Source organism: Lepus europaeus, chromosome 22 (genome assembly GCF_033115175.1).
Source record: "Lepus europaeus isolate LE1 chromosome 22, mLepTim1.pri, whole genome shotgun sequence".
NCBI lineage: Eukaryota > Metazoa > Chordata > Mammalia > Lagomorpha > Leporidae > Lepus > Lepus europaeus.
This window is the reverse complement of record NC_084848.1, coordinates 30,362,706-30,390,387: the sequence shown is the minus strand read 5'-3', so window position 1 is coordinate 30,390,387 and position 27,682 is coordinate 30,362,706. Positions and strand designations below refer to the sequence as shown.

Below are 27,682 nucleotides of genomic sequence, written 5' to 3'. Positions count from 1 at the left end.
TGCCACAGCGCCGGCCCCACAACCAATATTCTAACATCATTATTAACTCAAATGCTTCATTCAGAGTTATTTAATTTTTATTTAATCCAGGATCTTATCTGAAACTCTTGCTTTTAAGTTTACTAATTTTGCAATTAGCCTTACAGAATTATCTTATTCTTTCTAATTATTTCTCTGTTGGTTTTAAAAGAATTTTCAGATAGGCAATTATATATTTAAATAACACCTTTATTTTTCAATTTTTATACTTTATTCCTTTGTGTAATTGTTTTATAACCTATATTAAGTAATGTTGAAAGTATGGACAGTTTTGTTCTTTCATGGGAATTTTAGTTTTTACTGTTAAGAATGCTAAATTTTTGTTTGAAATCTTTGTTCTTTACTATGTTATAGAAGTATTTATCCATTTCTTTTAAAATATTTGTTTGTTTTGAAAGAGTTACAGAGACAAGTAGAGACAGAGGGGGGGAGAGAGAGAGAGAGAGAGAGGTTTTCTATCCATTGATTCACTCCTCAAATGGCTGCCATGGCCAGAGCCGAGCCGATCCGAAGCCAGGAGCCAGGAGCTTCTTCTGGGTCTCCCACGCAGGTGCAGGAGCCCAAGGACTTGGAGCATCTTTTGCTGCTTTCCCAGGCTCACTGGCAGGAAACTAGATTGGAAGTGGAGCAGCTGGGACTTGAACCGGCTGCCATATGGGATGCTGGTGCTGCAGGCCAGGGCTTAACCTACTGTGCCACAGTGCTGGCCCCCTCTATCCATTTTCTAGTGACTTTTGGTCATTCTCCAAATATTTGCATCTTTTTGGAAGCCATTTTTGGTTCCTTTGAATCGTATCCACTCAGAGATCTGTTCCCCTTGTCAACTCCCCATATCTTAGTTATTTATGTGAGAAGCAGAGAGAAGAGAGGAGAGTGAAAGTGCACACTCTTGTCTGCTGCTTCATTTGCAGGATGACTACAATGACTGTTGATGGGTTGTACCAAGCCAGGAACTCAGTCTTGGTCGGGAGGAATTCAACTACCGGGGTCATCACCTGCAGCCTCCTAAGGGCTGCGCTAACAGGAAGCTAGAATCAGAAGGCGAGCCAGGAGTCAAACCCAGGCACTCTGATCTGGAAGGTAGCTGTGCCAATCTGTGGCTCAACTGCTGGGTCAAATGCCTGGTCCTTCAGAAGTCTTTTGTTTAGTGTTGTTCACTATATGGCTTAAACATTATTAAGTATTATAAAGTATTGTGCCATTATATGCCCATTTACCCTCTACTTTCCTCACTATAGCCTTGTGTGGTGGTGATACTGTCATTATCCCTATTTTGCAAATGAGGAAAAGGCTTCTGGTATTTAAATCACTGGCTCAGGATACAGAGATTGCCTGTCATTTCTTCCCTTTGGCTTTAAGACAACCTTAGTGAATTCCTGCCACCCTCTTCCACATAGTCATGCAAAATGCTGCTTTCTGATTAATTTGTTCCTGAAAGCCTGTGTGTGATTGATTTGAGATGATCTAAGTGTCCCCTGATCTTTTAAAATATGTTATGAATCTGGAGCTCTCAAAGCTGTCCTTCCCATCACCATCTAATTATATCATTAAGCCTGGCCTCTTAGCCAGCATATTATGTGAAGACAGTAGAAGCCCATTTATAAAGCACAGTATTCTCACAGGTATTTAGTTATGGGTCTCACATGTACTTAAAGTGTTCCACTGCTTATGGACAGGTAGAGGTTAGCCTGGTTCTACAGTATGCATTGTAAATAGATTTTATTATACTTTAATGTCCTTTCACTTACTGGTCTGATGTAGGGTTCTTTACCTGCTATGTTTATATCACATGCCATCTCCTCCTCGGCATTTATACCTGCTCCTTCGCTCCTGCTACAGAGGTGCGAGCTTTGTAGTCTGTCTACATTCTGTCCATTCTAGCTTTTTAAAATATTTATATTTATTTGAAAGAGAGAGAGAGAATATGACTGAATCTCCACCCCTGGTTCATTCTCCATGTGCCAGGAGCCTGGAATTCCATCAGGATCTCCCAAGCGAATGGCAGGGACCCAAGCGTTTAAGCCATTATCTGCTGTCTCCCAGAATGTGCTTTCGCAGGAAGCTGAATGGGAAGTAGCATATCAAATCTCCAGCCAGTCACTCCAACGTGGGATGCCTGTGTTCCCAGCAGTGGTTTAACCTGCTGTGTCACAGTCCCCATTTTCCATTCTAGTGTCTTTTTTTTTTTTTTTAAAGTTTTTAAGCTTTTTGTTCAGTGAGAAATGTGTAAGAGAGTGAAGACTTTATTTAGGGGAGAAAGAAAAGTTTACAGGCTAAGTTGGTCTAGTGTCTTATGAATAAGACCTGGAACCATAGTACTTGTAAACAGCAACTCATAACTGCATGTTAGAAGGAGCAGAAGACTTTTTTGGGAGATTTTAACCTGACTTTGGAACAGCAGTACTATTGGTTTCTAGTGGGTAGAGAGCGGTCAAGGGCGGGCTAAAATGCCACAATGCGCAGGGCAGTTTCCACATCAAAAGGTTGTCTGGCCCAAGACGTCAGCAGTGTTGAAGCTGAGCCCTAGAGCATGCATTCTCAGTGGGTGCAGTGAAGGCAGCAGAGGGGCCAAACTTAACTTGTTGGGCCAAGGGAAAGGGGATGTGCAAAAAAATCTTGCTCTTTATGCATGAAGTGCATATATACACATATATATGCACATATAGTCGGCAGTCTTATCTATGGTCTTACTGTTCCATGGAAGGAACGTGATCGGGAAAAATATGACTTCTGGGGCTTCGTAGGAGGGCCAGGCTGAGATACAGGTTGAGAAACACTGCCTAGGAGGAGGATCATCCAGTGGAGTGGTTAAAAACTTGGGCTCTGGGCTGAGACTGGATATGAATCCTGTTGCTAGCTTTATAGCCTCAGTTTTCTGTATGATGGAGATCATCGTGCTTTCTTCGAACAAATGTTGTGAGATAATTAATAGAACATCAAATTAGTCATTCTCCTGAGAAGCACAAGGAGAGGAAAAGTTCTTGTTTATTGCTGTAAACATCACTCCTTAGCAGAGTATCTTGGGGGGGTGGCGCTGTGACATAGATCCATAACTAATGAGGCTTCTTCCTCCTGCAGCGCTGGCATCCCATATGGGCACCAGTTTTTGTCCCAGCTGCTCTGCTTCTGATGCAGCTCTCTGTCATGGCCTGGGAAAGCAGCAGAAGATGGCCTAAATCCTTGGGCCCCCTGCACCCATGTGGGAGACCCAGATGGAGTTTCAGGCTTCTGGCCCAGTGCCAGCTATTGTGGCCATTTGGGGTGTGAACCAGCGGATAGAAGATCTCTCTCTTTCTCTCCTTCTCTGTATCTTTGCCTTTCAAATAAATAAATAAATAACTTTTTTTTAAACTAAAGAGTGTCTTGAGACACAGGTATTCATAGTAGATACATGTTGAATGAATGGCTACAGCACTCAAACATTGAGTTAGCGTAGCTAAGCTGTCTTTATGGGGAGTGAGGAAATGGTTTTAAATACTATTTTTTTTGTTAGGTGTCTTTCACATTTACTTCAGTTAAGTCTAATGTATGATACATTGTGTATTTTTTTAAAGAATTATTTTATTTCTTTGAAAGAGTTACAGAGACAGGTAGAGCCAGAGAGAGAGAGGTTTTCCATTCTGCTGGTTCACTCCCCAAATGACTGCAACGGCCAGAGCAGAGCTGATCTGAAGCCAAGAGCCAGGAGCTTCTTCCGGGTCTCCCACGCAGGTGCAGGGGCCCAAGGCTTTGGGCCATCTTCCACTGCTTTCCCAGGCCATAGCAGAGAACTGGATGGGAAGAGGAGCAGCTGGCGCCCATATGGGATGCCGGCCCTGTAGGCTGGGGCTTTAACCCACTCACCACAGTGCCGGCCCCACATTGTGTATTTTTAACTCTTTTGATTAATGGTAAGCATGGGTAGTACCATCTCTTTCAAACAAATTGAGTGAGCTCAGTGCTAATATACTTCTTCTAATTAATGAATCTTAACTGATTTTCATTCTTAGAATTTCAGCGTACAGTTTAACTCATAGAATTTAATGAAACAAAATATTACAATGTAATTAGTCTCATTTTTGCATGTATTTGAACACATTTTTAATTAACCCTCATTGGCTTGATACTTTTATTATTTTGATTTTTAAAAAAGGTTACTTATTTGAAACAGAAAGGCCCAGTGGCAGAGTAGCAGAGAGAGAGAGAGAGAGAATATCTTCCATCTGTTTTACTCCCCAAATGGCTACAATAGTCTGGGCTAGTCTAGGCTGCAGCCATGAAGCACGAACTCTATCTAGATCTCCCAAGTGGGTTGCAGGAGCCCAAGGACTTGAGCCATCATCTGCTGCCTCTCAGGTTCATTTGCAGGGAGCTGAATTGGAAGTGGAGTGGCCAAGACTTGAACCAGCTCTTTGATATGAAATGTGGGCATACCAAGTGGTGGCTTAACCCACTGAGCCACCTCGCCCGTGCCATGTTTTGATTTTTAAGCCTTAAATTTGAATGAAGACATTGTTATTAGGGGCTTATATAGCATACTACATCTATAAGAGTCATTTTTGTTTTATATGAGAACAAGAATAATCTCATTATTTTATATGTATTTAATAAGGCAGTCCCATTAAATGTATATTGAATTGGCATTTTGTGAGATATGGTAGCAAAAAACCTAGCCACTATTCTTCAGAACTACAAAGTCTTATTGACAGAAGTTGTTGATGAATGCATAATTTCACTTACTGTGAATCCTGAAATACTGTTCCAGTAGAATATTTCAGGAACAAATAATAGAGAAATAGGTCTAACTGGGTAAGGTAGACATAGGAAATAGCTTCTGGTCTGTGTATTTACAGCGTAGAAATTCAGCTTTACAGTTTATTCAGGGGTTTACTTAGGCTGATTAATTAAAGGATGATTTATACACCAAACTGTCAAGTTACTAATTTACAGAAGAGGATAGTAATCAAGATAGTTCTTAGTATAGGACACTCACACTCTTTGCAGCATGGTTAAGTTTACTCAGAAACCATTTATAAATCAAAACATTATCGGTGCCTTTCAAGTTACATTCTTATGTTATAATTCAGATTTTATTTGGGAAATTTTTGGTAACAAATGGGGCCCAGTCAATGGATACCATCTGCATAACATCACAAGATAAATCTATGTAGACTATTTTAGATGCATAAATGTGCCTTTATCTTCTTGTTTATATTTTTTGTTCTGACATTTTAATAACAGGTTATAATTCCCAGACAAATCAATTCTTTGTTTTTTATTACCCTTTAGGTTTTTGCTGCCTCATGGCTTAGGAATAGGTACCTTAATCTCATAAAACCATTTCAACACATAGGCTAGGCTGGATTAGTTTTGCAAAGAATTTTTGTGACTCACAATTCTATCTATAAAGTTTAGATTGTGGGATGTGTTTTATTTAGGCCTAACTTGTTTCTTTCATTTTACAGTTTTCAAATTATACTGTTTTTGACAAATCCTTTTAGACAGGAGCTATTTGGAGACCATGTTGGAATTATTTGAAAATTGTTTATTGTGTTCTCTACAGTAATCTAAGATGATCTTGGAAGCTGGGGAAAAGCTCTGCTATGAAAGTTCATCTCAGTTTTTTATTCACGTCTACCAGGTTGCTCTTGTAGAGCATTTTATCTGTAGTCCGCCATGTTCTTGTGTTACATTTGATTAATAAGGCTGGATTCCCTGCCCTCCAGTTATCAGTAAAGAAAGAATTAGAGTTTCTTACATTAATTGCCACTTGCTCAGTAAACTTTTTTCTTCCAGTTTTTTTTTTTTTTTTTTTTGGTCTGGGTATGTGTGTATGTTTGTAACAACAGGGTTTGGTTTTTGAAATGATAATGTGTTGAATACCATGATAATTATTAAAGATTAAGATAAAAAGCAGCATATGGAGGTGGGCATATGTATTTATGGGATGAATAAAAAATAGGACACTTTTATCCTAATTAAGTACAAATGGATATTTGTGACAAGTAGAATTTCTTTTTTTTTTTTTTATATTTATTTTATTTGTTTGAAAGAGTTACAGAGAGAGGTAGAGACAGAGAGAGAGGTCTTACATCCGCCAGTTCACTTGCCAGATGGCCGCAATAGCCAGAGCTGAGCCAATCTGAAGCCAGGAGCCTCTTCTGGATCTCCCACGTGGGTGCAGGGGCCCGAGGAGTTGGGCCATCTTCTGCTTTTCCAGGCTGTAGCAGAGAGCTGGATTGGAAGAGGAGAAGCTGGGACTAGAACTGGTGCCCATATGGGATGCCGGCACTTCAAGCCAGGGCTTTAACCCGCTGCGCCACAGCGCCGGCCCCAACAAATAGAATTTCTAGTAACAGCATTGCAAAAGTGTTGTTAACTGAAGTGACTTACACTGAAATGATGTGGATATGCTGTTTGTAAACCTCTGTTAGGTAACTTGTGATGACTTTTTTTTTTTTTTTAATTTGACAGGTAGAGTTAGACAGTGAGAGAAAGGGAGAAAGGTCTTCCTTCCGATGGTTCACCCCTCAAATGGCCGCTGCTGCACCGATCCGAAGCCAGGAGCCAGGCACTTCCTCCTGGTCTCCCATGCAGGTGCAGGGGCCCAAGGACTTGGGCCATCCTCCACTGCCCTCCTGGGCCACAGCAGAGAGCTGGACTGGAACAGGGGCAGCCGGGACTAGAACCTGGTGCCCATATGGGATGCTGGCACCGCAGGCGGAGGGTTAACCAAGTGAGCCACGGTGCTGCCCCCCCCCCTTTTTTTATAGATTTATTTATTTACTTGAGAGGCAGAGTTAGAGACAGAGAGGGAGAGACAGAGAGCAAGGTTTTCTATCTGTTGGTTCACTCCCCAAATAGCCCCAACAGCCACAGCTGAGCCCATCTGAAGCCAGGAGCCAGGCACTTCTTCTGGGTTTCTCCATGCGGGTCTGAATCTCCCATGTGGGTCGGGGCCCAAGCACTTGGGCTATCTTCCACTGCTTTCCCAGGCATATCAGAGAGCTGGATATGGAAGAAGAGCAGCCTAGACATGAAGCAGTGCCCATATGGGATGCCAGCACTGTAGGCAGTGGCACTACCCGCTCTGCCATGGCACCGGCCCCTCATATTTGCTTTAAGCTGCCCATCTATAGGTCCTAGTACAGTTATTTATTTGCCTAGAGAAGGACTCAGTTATATAATTATCAATTATATATTAGTGATGAAATGAATGTATTATATTACATTGGTCCCCTTTCAGCTGATGGTATGGCATGGATTTTGACTATTAAGGAAGAACATTCTTCTAAGAATGTACATACAAAGTGTAAATATAACTATTATTATAGAGACCTAAATATTAAATGCAATTATAAACATAAAAGATAGTATCTTCTGTTGATGATTCTATTTGTATTAAAATGTTTATTATGTGGATAAAATTCAAACTTCTGCAGAAATATGGAGAGACTCAAGTTCCAGCAACTCACTTGTCAATCAGTTGCTTTTGGGGAAAATGATTTCTGAGTTTGTTACAAAGGTTCCATGCTGGCCCTCTCAAATTAATTTGATGTCTTGTGTGGTTGGATTTATGGATTTTGGATTTTATTTACTTTTTACTATGAGAACGTATGCCTAAATCTGAACATTGTGAGTGCTTCCCTGCCTTTCCTGTGCAGCTCCTCTGAGGGGAAACCTGTAACTCCCAAAGAAGACCAGCAGCAGGCTCAGTCCCTGGAGCCCTCCCACCCTGCCCTGGCCTGCGGATATCAGGGCCTTCCCTAAGTCCTTTGGGGGCAGCTTGTATGTGAAAAACAGAAGACTTTTTAGAAACATTCATTTTCTTTTTCACTTCTCCCCTCACTCTTAATATTGTCTAAATTGCAGGACAATATTTGATTGTTAAACACTTCTTTATCCCTTCTGCCCAGCATTCTATCTGTCCTTCAAACACGGGAAGTAGCACTGCTGTGGAACTGAATTCTTCACATTGCAGGAATTTGCTTATCCATTTATCCTTTTGTGAAAGAGCCCAGAGGATATTTCTGATGGGATGAGTAAGTAGGGGTGTGCCCCCTCTACCTCAGGGGTGACAGGACTGAAGCATTTGGACCATCCTCCACTGCTTTCCTAGGCTATTAGCAGGAATCTGGATCAGAAGTGGAGAAGCCTGAACACGAACTGGCACCCATATGGGATGCCGGCTTTGCAGGCTGCAGCTTAACCCACTATGCCACAGTTCTGGCCCCTTATATTTTCAATTTGGGAACAAAAGTGTTATCCAGCTTTTTCTAATAACTGGATATTAAATTTTAGTATATCACAAAGCCACAAACTACAGTCTATAAATTTATGGCATGCCTCTGAAATGTGGGTGTGTCTTAGGACTTGTAGCAGTTTTTTTTGTTTAAAATAGTGTGTTTTTGCAGTTAATGGTGTCTTAAATTGCATAAAAAATGGGGATATGATGGCTTTTTCTTTCAAATATTTGTTTTTTCTTCCTCGGTTAATAATTCTTTTATCTTGAATTTGGATGTTGAATTTTGCCAAGCTTCTCTCAGCGTAGTAAGTCTTTCTGTGCTTAATCAAGTGCTTTTTTCTAGCAGGTGACACAGCAGTTGTCTTTTCCTAAGGGCCAGCACTGCTCGTGTGGCCATCTTCCCTTTTTCCAGTTGAGCTGGTTGCTGTAGGCCCCCTCTGCTTCTCCCAAGACCTGCCTCTCTACCTGCTCCCTCATTTTGCAGCAACTTAACAATACTTCTTAGGAAAAGGTCCACAGAGACTCCTGTCAGTGAGTACTCACATGCTCCTCTGAGAGAGAACTACCAGTGTAGCTGAGTGTAGACTTTTGAAGACTTGACTTCTGTTTTTGACAGCCTCCACTACTGCTGTCCTGTTTCTCATGCTCTGCATAAGGTGTGAGTTCTCCCTGGAAGCCTTTAGGATCTCTTTGTCACTGGTGTTCTGAACATTTTTAAATAATGTTCCTTGGTATGCATTTTCTTTGGTTTCTTCCTCCTCTTCGTCCCCCTTTCTTTTCCTCCTGCCCCTTCCCCTTCTCCTCTCCCTTCCCCTTCTTCACCTCCTCCATCTTTTTTTTAAAGATTTATTTATTTATTTGAGAGGTAGAGTTACAGAGAGAGGGAAAGACAGAGAGAAAGGTCTTCCTTCTGCTGGTTCACTCCCCAAATGGCTGCAACGGCTTGAGCTAGGCCAATCCAAAGCCAAGAGCCAGGAGCGTATTCTGGGTCTCCTACGTGGGTGCAGGGGTCCAAGTACTTGGACCATCTTCCACTGCTTCCCAGGCCATAGCAGAGAGCTGGATCCGGAGAGGAGCAGCTGGGATATGAACCGGCACCCATATGGGATGCCAGCGCTGCAGGTGGAGAGGCTTAGCCCACTATGCCACAGTGCTGGCCCCCCTCCTTTCCTTTTTTTTTTTTTTTTTTTTTTTAAAGATTTATTTGTTTGAGAAACAGAAAGAGAATGAGAGAGGGAAGGAGGTAGGGAGAGGGAGAGAGAGACAGATTTCTTCCATTTGCTGGTTCACTCCCCAAATGCTTCATCAGCTAGGGCTGGCCAGCATGTAGCCAGAAGCCAGAAACTCCATCTGCATCTCCTACATGGGTGGCAGGAACCTTCGTACTTGGGCTGTCCTCTGCTGCTTTCCCTGGTGCATTAGCAGGGAGCTGGATCAGAAGGGGGAGCAGCCCAGCAGCCTTCAAGTGGCGCTCTCGTGTGGGGATGCTGGCATTGCGAGCAGTGGCACGGCCTGCTGCAGCACCGGCCCCCCGGTGTGGGTTTTGTTGGCTTCCTTGTATTTAGCACTTGGGGTGCTTTCCTTCTGGAGTCTGGTATCTTTTCAGTGCGGTACATCATTGCTTAGAATTCCTTTGGTGGTTTCTTTTCCTGTCGTCTGTCTTTATAAAACTCACATCAAATGCTGGGCTCCTTCAGTTGGTCTTCTAAATGCTTTATCACTTCTCGTCTTTTTTCTACTTCGTGGCTAATTTTATTAACTTTATCTTTCAAATCTTGTACTGTATTATTTTATTTTGGCTATGACATTCGTACTTTCCAAGTCCTCTTTTTTGTTCCTTGCATCTTGTAGTTCCTTGAATGCAATCTTCTCTCTCCCACCCCTCTGATTTAGGTATCTTTCCTCTGTGTGTGACTTTTTTTAAAGAAAGTTTGATTTGCTGCCTGTCAATTCCTGTGGGGGGGCTTTCCTCAGAGGTCTCTTAGTCCCTAACTGGCTGTTCAGATTCAAGAGAGCAGAAGTAAATATCTATATGAGAGGCTTATACTATGTAGTGGGTGCTTCCCTAAGAAGTGAGTTGGATGGGGAGCCAGTCATTTCATTGATGCACCCTCAGTGTGAATGTCCAGAGGTCCTTTCTCTTGAACTTACTCAGTGTTGTCTCCTGTGTCCTCCTGGGTAGTGCCTGAGCGCCAGCATTCCTGGAGTCAGTGGAGGAACACACGATAGGCAAGACTTCCCTTAGATTTGAGCAGGTGGGGCCCCTGGTCTGGGCCCAGTATTATATGGAAGCCCATGCTTTGAAGTGCCTCCTTTCGGAGTATCCCCAGGACTTTCTAGAAATAGTCCCCCTAGGACTGATAGCTGCATTGGTGTTGTCCAGGTAAGGCGCCCCCAACCTAGACCAAGTCCTGTGTGAACCTAGACACTGTTTTTCCCATGTAGGGTCCTCTCTGACCCTCTCCCCACCCTTGCACGTGAGTGGTTCACCAGGAGCTCTAGGATTCCTATTTATGGAGTCTTCCTGGGGCTTGGGGCCTGGGCCCTAGTTCCAGGAGGATGACTTAGCAAGCAGATAAATCCTGGTGGCCAGCACTATATTTTTATCATTAAGATCACATGAGGTTGGATTTCCAGAGTAGAGCTAACAGTCTGACTTTATGTGGCTCAGATTGTTCAGATAGACAAAGACCCTGTATACAAAAATTTTCCAGCCCTCTGCACCCTTAGGACAACTCTGGCTGTAAGGCCCACTGTCGAGAGTTCAGACCTTTATGTTGTTTCCTCTTTCTTACCTGCTTCTTGCTTACTGTCTAATTAGCCTGATACCCTGAGCTCCAAACTGTTAACTTCCCATCTTATGATCAGATGGAAGGATATAGTAGCTTGGAAGAAATGGTAAAAATGGAGATGGGTGAGTCCAGCCACTCCATGTACAAACTGGCAGCCAGTTCCATGTTCTCAGCCCTACCCTTTGTGTGCGGCATCTAATGCCTCCAGTTACTGGACCTTGTTGGGGAGCTGGCTCCCTGCCCTCACCCACTTCCTGCAAAGCCCATCATCACACTGCCTCTGTCTTTCAGCTTCCAAATATTTCTGGCATTTTCTCCCCCATTTTCTCCTCTCTCATTTTCTCTGTCCTTGTGGTTTGTAACTTAGTCCTTTTGTTCCTTCCAAGTTTTATGTCTGGCTCACTCATCATGGGCTTTTTCGGCACCACCGCCCGCCTCATCCCTAGTCCCTACAACAGACTGTTCATCTCTTCCCATACCTCCTTTCCATGTCCTGCCTCTGCTTGTGTCCGGAATTCTGCAGGTTCTCCTTTGCTCTCCAGTGTGTGGTTGGTACTGAGGGTGGCCCAGAGTTCTATAGCTCAGACTTAGGATTTAAGGAGGTAGTGTAGAGAAATGTTAACTTCTGAGCATCTCCTTGTAAATTTGAAAGACTGACTTAAATGTTTATTTCTTAATTTTCAAATTTTCTTTTATTTTTCGGTGGTTCTCTTATAATTTATTTTTCTAGGGTGACAATGAGACACAATCTTCAAATGCTGTATATCTTAAATTTTCCTTTATTGTACTCACAGGCCTTCTGTTTCTAGTTGCTAGTCAGTTATCTGTTAGGAGACTCAAATTAAGGCCATTGAAGTGTATTTTTTTTTAAATGTTATTTTACAGTGATTTCTGTGTAACCAATTGAAATTTTCCACAATAATTCCAAACCATTGTTTTTTAGTGTAAACTGGTAAATTTTCTCACTGAAAGCTGACAACAAAAACATAGTTATTATCTAAAATTACAGCTTCTTGTAAAAAAGCAGATAGCTGCTTTTACCTAAAAACTTATAAAATTACATTTAAAAATTAATTACAATTATTTTGCTTGGAGAGTAAGCAAGATAATCTATTTTCAGAATTTTATTTTCCAGTGATACTGTTGCATATTCCTTGGTTTTGGGGGCATTTGTTGTGAAAGAACAGTTACTGGCCTGTGTTTGCTCGTAGATATGCCTTTGTGGCTGAATGACACTGGCTTGTGTTGGAGATTTTAGGCTTGTACTTTGTGTAGATGAGGAAGCGCTTTTTATTTATTTTCATTTTATTTGAAAGGCAGAGTGAGAGATGGAGCTCTTCATCTTCTGCTTCACTCCCCAAATCACTGCAACTTCCAGGGCTGGCACAGCTGGAAACCGGAGCCAGGGACTTGATCTGGGTGTTTTCTATTGGCGGCAGGTACCCAAGTCCTTGGGCATCATCTCCTAGTGTGTACATTATTAGCAGGAAGCTGGGTTGGAAGTGGAGTAGCTAGGACTCTGTCCAGGCACTCTGATATAGGATGTGGGCATCCCAATCCCATACATGTCTTAACTGCACCAAGTGCACTGCTCTTTACTGTCTTCCTCTCTCTCTCTCTCTCTCTCTTTAAAGAACAGGCTACTTATCTCTTAGTGCTTCAGTTTGTTCTTCTGTAAAGTAGGTGAGAATAATGACGGTGTGATAGTGAAGGCTAAATGAATTGATAGACAAAAACATTTAGAAATGTGTACAGTACATGAAGCTACCACATTATTAGATGTTAATTGACACTAAGTATTAGATTTGACATTAAGTATTAGATTTTGCTGATAACCCTTGGAAACATAGACTGCAAAGGGTGGAGAACAGCTACAAGTGTGTAAAGGAAGCAGTCTGTAGCAACAGTGTACCTCCAGCTCTTGAGTCAGCAGTGCAGGAAATAGGAAAACTGTGAATCCAACACAAAGTGTAGACAGTGAACTTGTGTCTTTGATTTTTATACAAGGAAATAAGCATCCTATCAGAGATTGTGTTTCTACCATGCAGAGTGCAAGCCCCAGGGGAGAGTTAATTGCTTGAGTTTTTGGAATGAATTATATGGTTACTTGATTTGGGTACTTCTAGTGTGACTGTTTCTGTGATTCCAAGTAGAGTTTTCAAAAGTCATATTAGAAATGTATGTGGTATATTAAATAGCTTGAACTTACCATTCTTGGATGATGTATGTTAAAGATAAACTGTCAGCCGGTGCCGCCGCTCAATAGGCTAATCCTCCGCCTGTGGTGCCGGGCACACCAGGTTCTAGTCCTGGTCGAGGTGCCGGATTCTGTCCAGGTCGCTCCTCTTCCAGGCCAGCTCTCTGCTGTGGCCCGCGAGTGCAGTGGAGGATGGCCCAAGTGCTTGGGCCCTGCACCTGCATGGGAGACCAGGAGAAGCACCTGGCTCCTGGCTTCAGATCAGCGTGGTGCACTGGCCGCAGCGGCCATTGCGGGGTGAACCAACAGAAAAGGAAGACCTTTCTCTCTCTCTCTCTCCCTCCCTCTCTCTCTCACTGTCCACTCTGCCTGTCAAATAAATAAATAAATAAATAAACTGTCAGAATTTTGTACTAAATCCCAGTGTAAGTAGCTCAGTCTCCCAATGTTTGATTTTCTTTTTTCACTGAAGAGAAGAAAAAGTGAAATCTGCCATTTAAAAAAGTGTGGTATAAAATGCTTAATATAAAATTTACCATCTTGATCATTTTAAAACATGGTGTAGTCCTCCCTTATGTCTGGTTTTACTTTTGGAGTTTCAGTGGCCAACTGTGGTATGAAAATATTAAATGGAAAAATTCTAGAGATAATAAGTTTTAAATCTTGCACTTTCCTGAGTAGTGTGATGAAATCTTGTGCCTTGTGCCTTCCCATTCTGTCCTGACTGGGACTTCAATGATTCCTTTATCCATTGTGTCCAAGCTGTATATGCTACCCCCCGATAGTCAGTAGCCCTTTGAGTTACCAGCTGTCTGCATAGTGTTTGGCATTCTCTGCTCTCAGGCATCCACTGAGGGTCTCAGAAAGTATCGCTGTGGTTAGGGGGAACTACTGCACTATTCAGAGATGGTCAGTATATTCACATTGTTGGCAGCAGATCTCTAGAAGTTTTTCATCTTGCAAAACTGAAACTGCTGTTTTCTTCCTCCCTGAGTAACCACTGCTCTACTTTCTGTTTCTGTGAATCTTACAGTTTTAGATATGTGACAGCAGCTGACTCACATAAATGTATATGCACACACACATAAATGTTTACAATAATACAAGTTTTAATGCGTCCTCTAGTTTATAACTTGTCCCTTAATTTGCAGTGTTTCTTAGTGACCAAAGTTCTTAATTTTTTTAAAAAATAAAATTTATTTTCATTTTGCTTTGAAAGAGAGAGAGAGAGATCTTCCATTTGCTGTTAACTCTCCAAATGCCTGTAACAGCCAGCGTTGGGCCAGGCAGAAGTCAGGAGCCCGTAACTTCACTCTGGCCTCCCACATGGGTGGCAGTGACTCAAGTACTTAAGCAGTCACCTACTGTCTGTTAGAAGGAAGCTGAGTAGCTGGGACTGAAACCAGGCACTCCAATGTAGGATGCAGGCATCGCATATGAGAGTGTGACTGCTGCAAGCAAATGCCTGCCCCAGGAGTTCTTAATCTAATTTCATTAGTCCATTTTATAGTGTGGACTGTGAGAGTCATACTTAAGGAATCGTTTGACTCCTAAGGGCATAAACACATTCTTTTAAATTTTAAACATTTCATTAAAGTTTTTCTCTTTAAAGTTTTTAATACATTTGTCAGATTAAGAAATTAAAATGTGTGGCTGGCGCCGTGGCTTAACAGGCTAATCCTCCGCCTTGCGGCGCCGGCACACCAGGTTCTAGTCCGGGTCGGGGCGCCGGATTCTGTCCCGGTTGCCCCTCTTCCAGGCCAGCTCTCTGCTATGGCCCGGGAAGGCAGTGGAGGATGGCCCAAGTTCTTGGGCCCTGCACCTGCATGGGAGACCAGGAGAAGCACCTGGCTCCTGGCTTCGGATCAGCACGAAACGCCAGCCACAGTGGCCGTTGGAGGGTGAACCAACGGCAAAAAGGAAGACCTTTCTCTCTCTGTCTCTCTCTCTCTCTCACTATCCACTCTGCCTGTCAAAAAATAAAAATTAAAAAAAAAAAAAGAAATTAAAATGTGAACCTTAAATTGTATAGTTCAGGGGTTGATGGCTTCACAAGAGGTTAAGTCACTGCTTGGGACTAAGACTAAGACTAAGACTCCATGTCTTAGTGCCTGAGTTTGAGTCTTGTCTCCCAATCTGATTCCAGCTTCTTGTTTCTGTGCACCCAGGGAGGCAGCAGGTGATGGCTCAAGTACTTGGATCCCTGCCATCTAAGTGGGAGATCCAGATTGAGTTCTGGACTGTAGGCTTTGGCCTGGTCCAGCCTTGGTTGTTGGTGGCATTTGGGGAGTGAGCTAGCAGGTGGGAGAGTCTCTCTCTCCCTCCCCCTCTGCCTTTCAAATAAAATGAGAAGAACACACATAGTTCCCATAACAGCAAATATTCAAAATATCTTGCATTAATGATCGTATTTGAAGAGCTTGGTTTAAAAATATTGGGGGGTGGGGCACAGCCTTGACCTCAGTTGTGAGTGAGTGATATTTGCCATTCTGTTAACCTTTAAGTTATAGACTACTGATTTCTGGCTGAACTGGTTTGAAAATCATAGTATTGATTACACAATAGCTGAATCTCAAAAAATTTAAGTCAGTTAATCACAGTATATATGCAGTGTGTCTGCTTCAGTTCAGCCTTTTAAATTTTATAATCTTTAGGTTTGTAAGATGTACCACTAATACAAATACAGGTGTTTTAAGATGTGTAAGGAAAGCTGCAGGAGCCTGTGATGACTCTGCAGGCCTTGATCTCACGCTTCCAGTGCTGTGACCTTGACAGTTTAATGAGGGCCTTGTTTCTCCACTGTATCACATCACCTGCTCTGCCGACACGGATCTTTGCTGTCTACTGTTTGTGCTACCCTAGGAAAGAAGTGAAGCCAGCCTTTTTATGTAAGCATTTTGCTCCAAACAGACTTTCACATGATGATAAAACAGATCAGCTCTTGTTACCAAGGGACTGTTAATGTGCATGATTGCATCAACATTAATTTAAGATAACATCCACAATAAAAGACAGGTATTATAACTTAAGAAGATGAAGCGTCCCTTTGTAATACTAGTACTTTTTAAAGTATTGCTTGTTATAGAACATAATTAATACAATTCAGTAATTGTGGCCATCATTGTGGCTCACTTGGCTAATCCTCCGCCTGTGGCACTGGCACCCTGGATTCTGTCCCGGTTGCTCCTCTTCCAGTCCAGCTCTCTGCTGTGGCCCAGGAGTGCAGTGGAGGATGGCCAAATGCTTGGGCCCTGCACCCGCATGGGAGACCAGGAGGAAACATCTGGCTCCTGCCTTCGGATCAGCGCAGCGCGCTGGCCGTAGTGGCCATTTCCGGGGGTGAACCAACGGAAGGAAGACCTTTCTCTCTGTCTCTCCCTCTCTCTCTAACTCTGCCTGTCAAACAAACAAACAAACAAACAAGTCAGTAATTGTTGGAAATTTCAAAATATAAGTTTCAGTTTAGATAGGTGGTTGACTAGGATGCAGAATTACAGTTTTACATTAAGAAAGCAGTTTTTTTTTTTTTTTTTTTTTTTTTTTTTTTTTAATTTTTGACAGGCAGAGTGGACAGTGAGAGAGAGAGAGACAGAGAGAAAGGTCTTCCTTTTGCCGTTGGTTCACCCTCCAATGGCCGCCGCGGTAGCGTGCTGCGGCCGGCGCACCGCGCTGTTCCGATGGCAGGAGCCAGGTGCTTCTCCTGGTCTCCCATGGGGTGCAGAGCCCAAACACTTGGGCTATCCTCCACTGCACTCCCTGGCCACAGCAGAGAGCTGGCCTGGAAGAGGGGCAACCGGGACAGGATCGGTGCCCCGACCGGGACTAGAACCCGGTGTGCCGGCGCCGCAAGGCGGAGGATTAACCTGTTGAGCCACGGCGCCGGCCGAAAGCAGTTATTTTTTAAAAATTATTTTTCCTCAAAGAAAAACTTGTTTCCCCTAAGGTGCTGCTTGTTGCTAATTAGAACTCTGAATATCTCTGAAACTCTTTGATATGTTGATATATCCGAATTAAATAAAATATAAAAGTAAATAGTAAATGTCACATGTTTTGCCCATTTGGGATATAATCAATAAAACTGAAGAATAGATGGTCTAAGTAGTTTCCAGCTTCTTGGTGTTTGTTTTTAGGGGACCTCTGAAATTCTGTAGAAGCAGACCCCATTTAAAATTTTCTTATAATGTTGGTGGATCATAATTACAGTGGGGGACTTATGGTCTGTTATGATCTGATGCTTATATTGTCAGCTGCACTGGAGGCAGCTAAGAGCCCAATGGAGCAGAGAAACATTTAAGCAGACTCATCAGTCAGCCCTGTGTGTCTGTGCACTCTTACCTGCTTTGGGAAAAGTGAAACTATACTGCACAGCTGTCCTCTGTCCCCTAGAATCCATACTGTAATCACTGATCAGGCTTACGCATTTAAACCATGTAGTGTAAAATAAATGGGTGACTTTTGTGATTTGGGTAGAAAATAAAAGGTTTACTCATCTGACATTGGTTTCAGGATGTAGTGATCACATTTTGTTTTCAGTTTTTTCTATGTTCTGTGTACTTAAAATATAAATCCTGCACATTTCAGTGTGTTTCTTGACACTCGGTCATCCACAGTTTTTAGCAGTATAATATTAGGGGGACACAGTTTATTTAGATGTGTTTTTAGTATTCCTAATCTTTGATGTTTTTTATAGAGTTAAATAACTATAGACCATTGAAAGTACTGCAGGAACATAGTCTTTAATTTATGTAACACTCTAAATGATAATGGTGAGGTTGTCATCCTCTCTTTTCATTTAATTAATGTAATCATCATTTTAACTTAATGAACTTTGGTGAATTATGATGGAACTGTGTATCATTTTTCTTTTTCTTTTTTAAATTTATTTGACAGGTAGAGTTATAGACAGTGAGAGAGACAGAGAGAAAGGTCTTCCTTCCGTTGGTTCACCCCCCAAATGTCCGCCACAGTCATCGCTGCACCGGTTCAAAGCCAGGAGCCAGGTGCTTCTTCCTGGTCTCCCATGGGGGTGCAGGGGCCCAAACACTTGGGCCATCCTCCACTGCCCTCCCGGGCCATAGCAGAGAGCTGCACTGGAAGAGGAGCAACCGGGACTAGAACTTAGCGCCCATATGGGATGCCGGCGCCGCAGGTGGAGGGTTAACCAAGTGAGCCATGTTGCCGGCCCGTGTATCATTTTTCATTAACATTTTATATTTGAAAATGGAATTGTAGTGTGGCATACAGTAAAATGCAAATTGTAGTAGGAATAAGAAACCTTGCTTAATATTGTTCAGGTGTTTTATTAAGATAGGTGATCTTGTCGGAGTCGGCGAACTCAAAATGCTTCCATAGCCTTGGCAACTCATGACAAGAGCCTAGGGTGATTACTGATGCCATAAACAAGAGTGTCAATTTTTTAAGTCAACAACAGAAGTCACTGTACACTTACTCCTCAAGTGGGATCTCTGTCCTTAATGTGTTGTACAATGTGAATTAATGCTATAACTAGTACTCAAACAGTACTTTACACTTTGTGTTTCTGTGTGGGTGCAAGGGAGGAGAGAACTTCTACTTTGACTATGGCCTTGTCGAAATAAGATCAAAGTCAGCGAGCTCAGGGGGCTTCCATGGCCTTGGCAACTCATGACTAGAGCCTGGGGAGATTGCTGACGCCTTAAACAAGAGTGTCAGTTTGTTAACTCAACAACAGGAGTCACTGTGCACTTACTCCCCATGTAGGATCTCTGTCCTTAATGTGTAGTTCAATGTGAATTAATGATATGACTAGTGCTCAAACAGTATTTGGCAATTTGTGTTCTGTGTGTGGGCAAACTGATGAAATCTTTACTTGATATATACTAAATTGATCTTCTGTATATAAAGATAATCCAAAATGAATCTTGATGTGAATGGAATGGGAGAGGGAGTGGGAGATGGGAGGGTTGTGGGTGGGTGGGAAGTTATGGGGGGGGGGGAAGCCATTGTAATCCATAAACTGTACTTTGGAAATTTATATCTACTAAATAAAAGTTTAAAAAAAAAGATAATTGAAAATGAATCTTTATGTGAATGGAAAGGGAGAGGGAGCGGGAGATGGGAGGGTTACAGGTGGGAGGTAAGTTATGGCGGGAGAAAAAGCCACTGTAATCCATAAGCTGTACTTTGGAAATTTATATTTATTAAATAAAAGTTAAAAAAAAAAGATAGGTGATCTTGGTCATGTCATTCAAATTAAATAGGTTTCAATTCTTGTCTGAAAATGAACTTGTTGAACTCAGTGGTCTCTAAGAATTATAGTTCTGGAGCCACCTCCTGGTGCAGCAGGTTAAAGCCCCAGCCGGCATCATTGGCATCCCATATGGGTACCCATATGGGTACTGTTTCAAGTTCTGGCTGTTCCACTTCTGATCATCTGCCTGCTAATGTTCCTCGGAAAGCAGTGGAAGATGGATCAAGTGCTTGGGCCCTGGCACCCATGTAGGAGACCTGGAAGAAGCTCCTGGCTCCTGGCTTTGGATCAGCTCTGGCCGTTGCCGCCATCTGGGGAGAGAACCAGCAGATGGAAGACCTCTCTATCTTTACCTCTCTCTCTAATGTTGTCTTTCAAACAAATAAAATAAATCCTTCTCCCGCCCCCCCAAAAAAAGTTTTTTTTAAAGATTTATTTATCTGAAAGATAAATAGAAGATTTATTTATCTGAAAGGCAGCGTTACAGAGAAGGCAGAGCAAAGAGAGAGAGAGGAGAGAGAGAGAGAGAGAAAGAAAAGTCTTCCATCCACTAGCTTACTCCCCAAGTGGCTGCAAGGACTGGAGCTGAATCAGTCGGAAGCCAGGAGCTTCTTTTGAGTCTCCCACATGGGTGCAGGGGCCCAAGCACTTGGGCCATCCTCCACGGCTTTCCCAGGCACATTCACAGGGAGCTGGATTGGAAGTGGAGCAGCTGGGACTCAAACCAATGTTCATATGGGATGCTGGTGCTACAAGCCGGGGCTTTACCCCACTGCGCCACAGTGCCAGACCCAAGTACTATAGTTCTTATGTGAACATTTCACATGGAAACCAGCATCACACAGGATTTTTGGTAAATTCTGTAAGTGATGTGTATGATTGTATGTGTCAAACAATTCAAGTGTGTGTGTTTGAGGGTGTCCAGAAAAGGTTGTTTATGGCACTTTAGTTTTTGTAATGATTATTAGATTGATTACTCATTAAACATCTAAGAGCTTTGAACTCAGCTCTTTCCAAAACATTTAAATTTTCATTTATTTGGAAGCTAGAGTTACAGAGAGAGAGAGAGAGAGAGAGAGAGAAAAAGAGAGAGAGAGATCTTCCATTTGCTGGTTCACTTCCCGGATGGCTGTGACATTCAGGACTGGGCTAGGCCAGAGCCAGGAGCTAGGAAACAGGAGCTTCATCTTAGTCTCCCACATGGGTGGCAGGGGCTCAGACATTTGGGCCATCTTCTGCTGCTTTTCTCCGGCCATTCGCAGGGAGCTAGATGGGAAGTGGAGCAGCCAGAACATGAACTGCTGTCCATATGGGATGCCGGCATCATCAGCTATGCCATTTTTAAGAGATTTATTTTTTGTAACTTAAGATTCTTATAATTTGTAATTGAAAGGAAATTTTCTTCTTTTTCTTTCTTTTTTTATTTTTTTGACAGGCAGAGTTGGACACAGAGAGAGAGAGAAAGAGAGAGAGAGAAAGGTCTTCCTTTTCTGTTGGTTCACCCCGCAATGGCTGCTGCGGCCATCGCACTGCACTGATCCGAAGCCAGGAGCCAGGTGCTTCCTCCTGGTCTCCCATGCGGGTGCAGGGCCCAAGCACTTGGGCCATCCTCCACTGCACTCGCGGGCTACAGCAGAGAGCTGGACTGGAAGAGGAGCAACCGGGACAGAATCCGGCTGCAGGCGGAGGATTAGCCCATTGAGCCGCAGCGCTGGCTGAAAGGAAATTTTCAAAAAATTTATTTATTTGAGAAGCATACACAGAGATACACTCCCATGTGCTGCTTTGCTTGCTGGCCCTGGGCTGGCTAAGCCAAAGCCAGGAGCTGGGAACTCAATCCAGATTCTCTGATGGTAGCAGAAACATAGTGATTTGTCATCATTGTTATCTTCTAGGGCCTTCATTAACAGGAAGCGAGAATCAGGAGTCAGAGCCAATTATCAAACCCAGACCTTCTGATATGAGAGTTGGACATCCTAACTGCTAGGCTAAGTGTCTGCCCCAGATCCCTTCAAGTTGCATTTATACATTTAGAATTCATTTTAAAATATTATTTCACCTAACAAATGTTTCTAAATAATCCTTCTAAAACTGATTTTTTTTTGTTAAATTCTAAATATATTATTTCACTTAAAATTATAAGCCTAAACCAATGATTTGGTAACATTTTAAAATCAGAATCACAAATTTAAAATTTTAGACACCCTAATGTGCAAGGACTTCTTAATCTAAGTGTTTAAAAATACCAAAATGGAGTTGTGCCTTTGACATGGGTTAGGCACTCATTTCCCATATTGGAATGCCTGGGTTTGATTCTGGCTTGGACTCAATTCCAGCTTGCTGCTTGGGGAGTTGGTGGTGATTGCTCAAGTGATTGGGTTCCTGTCACCCATTTTGGAAGACCCAGATTGAATTTCCAGCTCCTGGCTTTGGTCCTTTGCCTATTTTGGGCATTTGGGGAATGAACCATAAGATAGGAGATCTCCATCTTATTCTGATACACATATTCTCTCTTTGCTTCTCACATGAATTTAAAAAACGAAGCAAAAAAAAAACAAAAACAAAACTTATACCTTTTATGCTCATATTCAACAGAAAAGTGCTGATCTCTGGACTTGATTTATTATTTTTTACTTGCCCTGTTTCAACTGTGTCCCTCCTAAATGAGTTTTTTTTTTTTTTGAAGGGAGGGCTGTCATATCTGTACTCTAAACCTGTTTCATCCGAACCTTTCTTTCTTTCTTTTTTTGACAGGCAGAGTGGACAGTGAGAGAAAGAGACAGACAGAAAGGTCTTCCTTTGCCGTTGGTTCACCCTCCAATGGCCGCCGCAGCCAGCGTGCTGTGGCTGGTGCACCGTGCTGATCCGAAGCCAGGAGCCAGGTGCTTATCCTGGTCTCCCATGGGGTGCAGAGCCCAAACACTTGGGCTATCCTCCACTGCACTCCGGGGCCATAGTAGAGAGCTGGCCTGGAAGAGGGGCAACCGGGACAGATTCTGGTGCCCCGACCAGTACTAGAACCTGGTGTGCTGGCGCCGCAGGTGGAGCATTAGCCTAGTGAGCCATGGCGCCGGCCGGAACCTTTTCTGTCTTTTTTTTCATCTGAACCTTTACAGTTTCGCTATCAAGCAATTTCTTTCCAAGAAATTTGAGGTCACATTCTCAGATGGCTGATGTGGAAATTTATGAAAATGTGTAAATGTCCAGGGTGATTTTTCTCAGGAAAGCAGGGAAAAGTTTCACCCTCCCTGCCCCCAGTGACTCCTCACAAGTAGAATGGTCTCTAGGCCTGCCACCCATGGATTCAGTTCTATATCACTTAATCCTGAAGTGTGATGGGTCTGCAGACTTACCCCCAGAAGGCTTGACTGACTTATTTCAATTAATCAATGTATTGCTTGATTCTGTTCTGTTTTGCTTTATTCTTTTATTTTGCAGGCTACAGTTTTAAAATGCTTAAGTATTTAAAATAAGAGCTACTTGGATTTTGTATATTTCCTGTACCTTACCTGGTTTTGTTCTAAGGTCATTCTCATGACAGTTGTAAACTTCTAATTTTCTGGAACTCAAAAGAATGTTTTATTCTTTTTTTTTTTTTTAAGATTTATTTTATTTATTTGAAAGAGTTACACAGAGAGGTAGAGACAGAGAAATCTTCCATCCGCTGGTTCACTCCCCAGAGGGCCGCAACAGCTGGAGCTGAGCTGATCCAAACTCAGGAGCCAGTAGGTTCTTCCAGGTCTCACACGGGTGCAGGGGCCCAAGGACTTACCATCTTCAACTGCTTTCCTAGGCCATAGCGAGAGCTGTTCGGAAGAGGAGCAGCCGGGACTCGAACTGGCACCAATATGGGATGCTGGCGCTTCAGGCCAGGGCTTTAACCCACTGAGCCAAAGTGTCAGCCCTGAGAATGTTTTATTCTTAAAAGAGCACATGTTTTTATTCTTAATATGTTTATTTTATTTATCTTATTTGTTTTATTTTATTTATTTTTTATTTTATTCTTAAAATGTTTTATTCTTAAAAGAGCACATAAATAGAGATTCTAGTTGGTTCATGAACTTAATTTATTCAGATAGAGTGTAATGTGATATTTTAGCTTGCCAGTTATATTATAAGCTTTTTGGCATGGACTGTAAGCCAGTGCTGTCCAGCAGAAATGTAACACAGGTCACACAGGTAATTAAAAAACAATTTAGTACCCACATTAAGTAAAAAGAGCCAGGTGAAATTGCTTTCAGTGATGTTTTGTGTTAACTCGGTGTAGTTTAAATATTGTCTCAACGTATAATCCACATAAAATGAAGATGTTTTACTTTTTTATGCTTCTTCTTTGAAATCCAGTGTTTTTTTTAATTCTCAGTGCACATTTCAAGCTAACCACATTTCAAGGGCTGAGTATTCACATATGATTGGGGCTTTTGTATTGAACAGTTCAGGCTTAAACATTTTTTTAAGAGATTTATTTCATGTATTTGAAAGGCAGAGTTACAGAGAGAGAGATCTTCTATCTGCTGATTCACTCCCCAAATGGCCACAGTGGCTGGGACTGGGCCAGGCCGAAGCAGGAGCCACACGCATCATCCGGGTCTCCCACATGGGTGCAGGGGCCCAAGCACTTGGGTCGTCCTCCACTGCTTTCCCAGATGCATTAGCAGGGAGCTGGATCAGAAATGGAGCAGCTGGGACTTGAACCAGTGCTTTTATGGGACTCTGACATTGCAGGCAGTGGCTTACAATGCCAACCCCCAGTCTTAAACTTCGCAACTTAGCACTAGTAATATAGTTGTTACTTTGTATATGAACACATGTTTATAATTTTAAAAACATTTCTGTAATTGAATAGAATTTAGAATATTAAAAATTGTATATTTTTATTTTGTTTTTCCTAAAGGCCCTTCCTTCTTCCATGATCATAGTAGCAGTTTATTGTCCTGTGATAGCTGCTGTTTTCATTGTTCTGAAGATGGTCAACTATCGACTACACAGAGCACTTGATGCTGGAGAAATTGTAGACAGGAGTGCAAATGAGTTCACAGATCAGCGAGCCAAAGCTGAACAAGGCAACTGTTCAACCAGGAGAAAAGACAGCAATGGACCCAGGTAAGGCAGCCTGTGCCACTCAGTTTGTATGCTGTAGATAATGGTATTTGTATAGTGATATGTTTATTGTGTTGTTCTCTTTAGAAGATATTACAAGTACAGATTGTAGTGTTAAAACAAGACAAAGCTGATTGGTATGTTTGGGGGATTAAATCAATATTCTTGGCCTCATTACTGAGCAAATTAGACAATATGCTGTGGTGTGATAGTTTTATCAAAGACCAAAACCAAAGAAAAATAGTCTAAGGAAATAATTACGACTGACAAATCTCAGCATTTAAAAAATGTACACATATATAGAAAATGTAGATTAATCTTAAGCAAATTATGATATTTTACTTGACATTTGTAATCTGTGGTTTTAATCTTTCATGATTATCTTTCAGGCTTATATTTTTTACTCAGAAACTTACCTATTCCTTACTATGTCTTCACAAAAATGACTTATTCAGGTTCACATGGGTAGATCTTACCTCCTCCTAGAGGCTTCCTCTTCCTGCCCAAGCTGAAGTATCCTTCTGTTGCTCAATCACATGGTATCACATTGCCCTGGCTCAACTCACCTTCTTTTTTGGAGAGGCATTTGCTTTATTCATAGTCAATTTTACTATTACCCTAGAGAAATAATTAGGTAGTACTACTGTAAATCTTAAAGTGTTTCCTGGGTAAACACTTAAACTCAATTCAGACCTTAGAACAGTTCTATGAGATAGATGCTGTTGTTACTCTTGACTTACAAGTGTGGAAACCAAGGTGAGAAAGATACCAGAATGCCATGTTCCCACTCAGAATAATATAAAATAGTTCAGGGATCAGGGCATTAAATAATAAAATAGGTTTCAGTGCTTTGAAAGCCTTCTTTATCCCTTTTCAGTTACATTTTTCTTTATTTTTAGCATGATTACCCTATTTGTTTAACAGATATTTTACCTAGGTTACAGTGTTGTTCATTGCACTAATCTCTATATGGAATTATCTTACTTGATCATTTATTGCATTTATAAACTTTTTGAGGGCTGGGGCCTTGTTTTTCTTTTTTTTTTTTTTTTAAGATTTTTATTTATTTATTTGAAAGTCAGAGTTACACAGAGAGAGAAGGAGAGTTAGAGAGAGAGGTGTCTTCCATCCGCTGGTTCACTCCCCAATTGGCTGCAACAGCTGGAGCTGCGCTGAGCGAAGCCAGGAGCCTCCTCTGGGTCTTCCATGCAAGTATAGGGGCCCAAGGACTTGGGCCATCTTCTACTGTTGTCCCAGGCCATAGCAGAGGGCTGGATTGGAAGTGGAGCAGCTGGGACTCTAACCGGCACCCATATAGGATGCTGGCACAGCAGATGGTGGCTTTACCCACTATACCACAGCGCCAGTCCCATGGGCCCTTGTTTTTCTTATGAATTATTATATTCCCAGGTCCTAACTAAGCATTGGTGTTGGAAGATACTCAGCAAATATTTGAAGTAGTAAAATCACTTTTTCTGTGTTATTTTTTTATTAACCACAATATTCCATTTTGTGTATTTATCATGAATTAACTATCCTATTTTTGGTTATTTTAGTTATTTTCAAATTTCAGGTTAAATATTAGAAAGATCGCTGAGACACTTAAAAATTATTTGTCTTTACTCATTGGGAAGACAGAGAGAGACAGAGAAAGAGACATCTCCCGTTCTTGGTTCACTCCCCAAATTCCTGCAACAGCTACAGCTATACCAGACTGAAACCAGGAGCCGGGTAGCTCAATTCAGGCCTCTCACATAGGTTGCAGGGATCCATGAACTTGCACATAGGTTGCAGGGATCCAAGTACTTGAGCTATTACCTGCTGACTCCCACACTGCACGTTAATAGGAAGCTGAAATTGGAAGCAGAGCAGAGACCAAACCCAGGCGATCTGACATTTGATATGGGCATTTCAAGCAGTGCCTGAACTGCTGAGCCAAATGCCTGTTTGATTTTACCTTTTGACTACTGTGTTTAGCTATCTGAAGGCCTCTTTAATTGCACTTCTGGCAACACTGAGTAATTTGACAAAACTGATCCATATCTCATAGTTGAATTTTTCCATTTATGGATTACTAATGAAATGGAAGCATTTTTCTTGTGTTCTTTCATTTATACTTGTTTTGTGACTAAAATCAGTATTTTTCTGTGGGTTAATTTTTTTTGCTATTGCTTTGGAGAAGATATTTATGAAGGTTATTATCCTCTGTGTCAAGTGCTTTTCCTCAGTTTATAGCATTTTATATATCTATTTATATACCACAGTTTATTTTTATGTGGCCTTTTCTGTGTCTGTTTTTCTGACCTTGATAAGAAGTTTTTCCCTATCCTCAAATCATATATATATTCTCTTATATGTACTTTCACTATTTTATCATATTTTTCTCTTAAATTGTCAACTTGAGAATATTCTTTGTTTAGATATATGTCATAACGCCATTTATTAAATAATGCATTTTTGTCCAGTAATTTAGATGCTTTATTTTTCATGTAACATACATATGCATACAGTTGTCTTTTGCTGTCTGAGGGGGATTGGTTCCAGGATTCCCTGTGGATACCAAAATCCACAGATGGTCTAGTCTCTCATAAAATCGAGTAATACTTGCATATAACCTGTGCTCATCCTCCTGTATTGTATTACCTAATGGAGTGTAAGTGCTGTGTGAATAGAGTTGTTATACTAGGTTGTTTAAGGAATAAAATATTTTCATTGGCAGTTGGTTGAATCTGGGGAAACAGAACCTGTGGATATGGAGGGCCGACTGTACTGATGTCAGTGTCTGGTCTTTGTTTTCTGTCCCATTGTTCCTCCTGTCTGTTTTGTTCTTCACATCGTACTTACTTACTTTTTTTTTTAAGATTTATTTTATTTATTTGAAAGGCACAGTGAGAGAGAGAGAGAGAGAAAGGGAAAGGCAGAGGTAGAGTGATCTTTCATCTATTAGTTCAGTCTTCAAATGGCTGCAAAATACCAGGCTGGGAGAGAGTAACCCCATCTGAGTCTCCCATAGTAGCTTGATGTTTGGCTTTGGAAATCCCTTTTCCATTTTTCGTTTTTCAGTATTATTTTGATTGTTCTCATGCATATACTTTTTTTTT

General features: G+C 41.8%; 1 protein-coding gene across 5 annotated transcripts in view; it reads left to right on the top strand.

The window, feature by feature from the left end:
* PCNX1 (pecanex 1) overlaps nucleotides 1–27,682 on the top strand; it is a 193,755-nt gene that overhangs the window by 17,714 nt on the left and 148,359 nt on the right. For all 5 annotated transcript variants that reach the window (XM_062181387.1, XM_062181386.1, XM_062181383.1 and 2 more), the window contains exon 2: nucleotides 24,376–24,584. In XM_062181387.1, coding sequence (XP_062037371.1) covers nucleotides 24,376–24,584 — 209 coding nt within the window. The remainder of the gene's footprint in view (nucleotides 1–24,375; nucleotides 24,585–27,682) is intronic.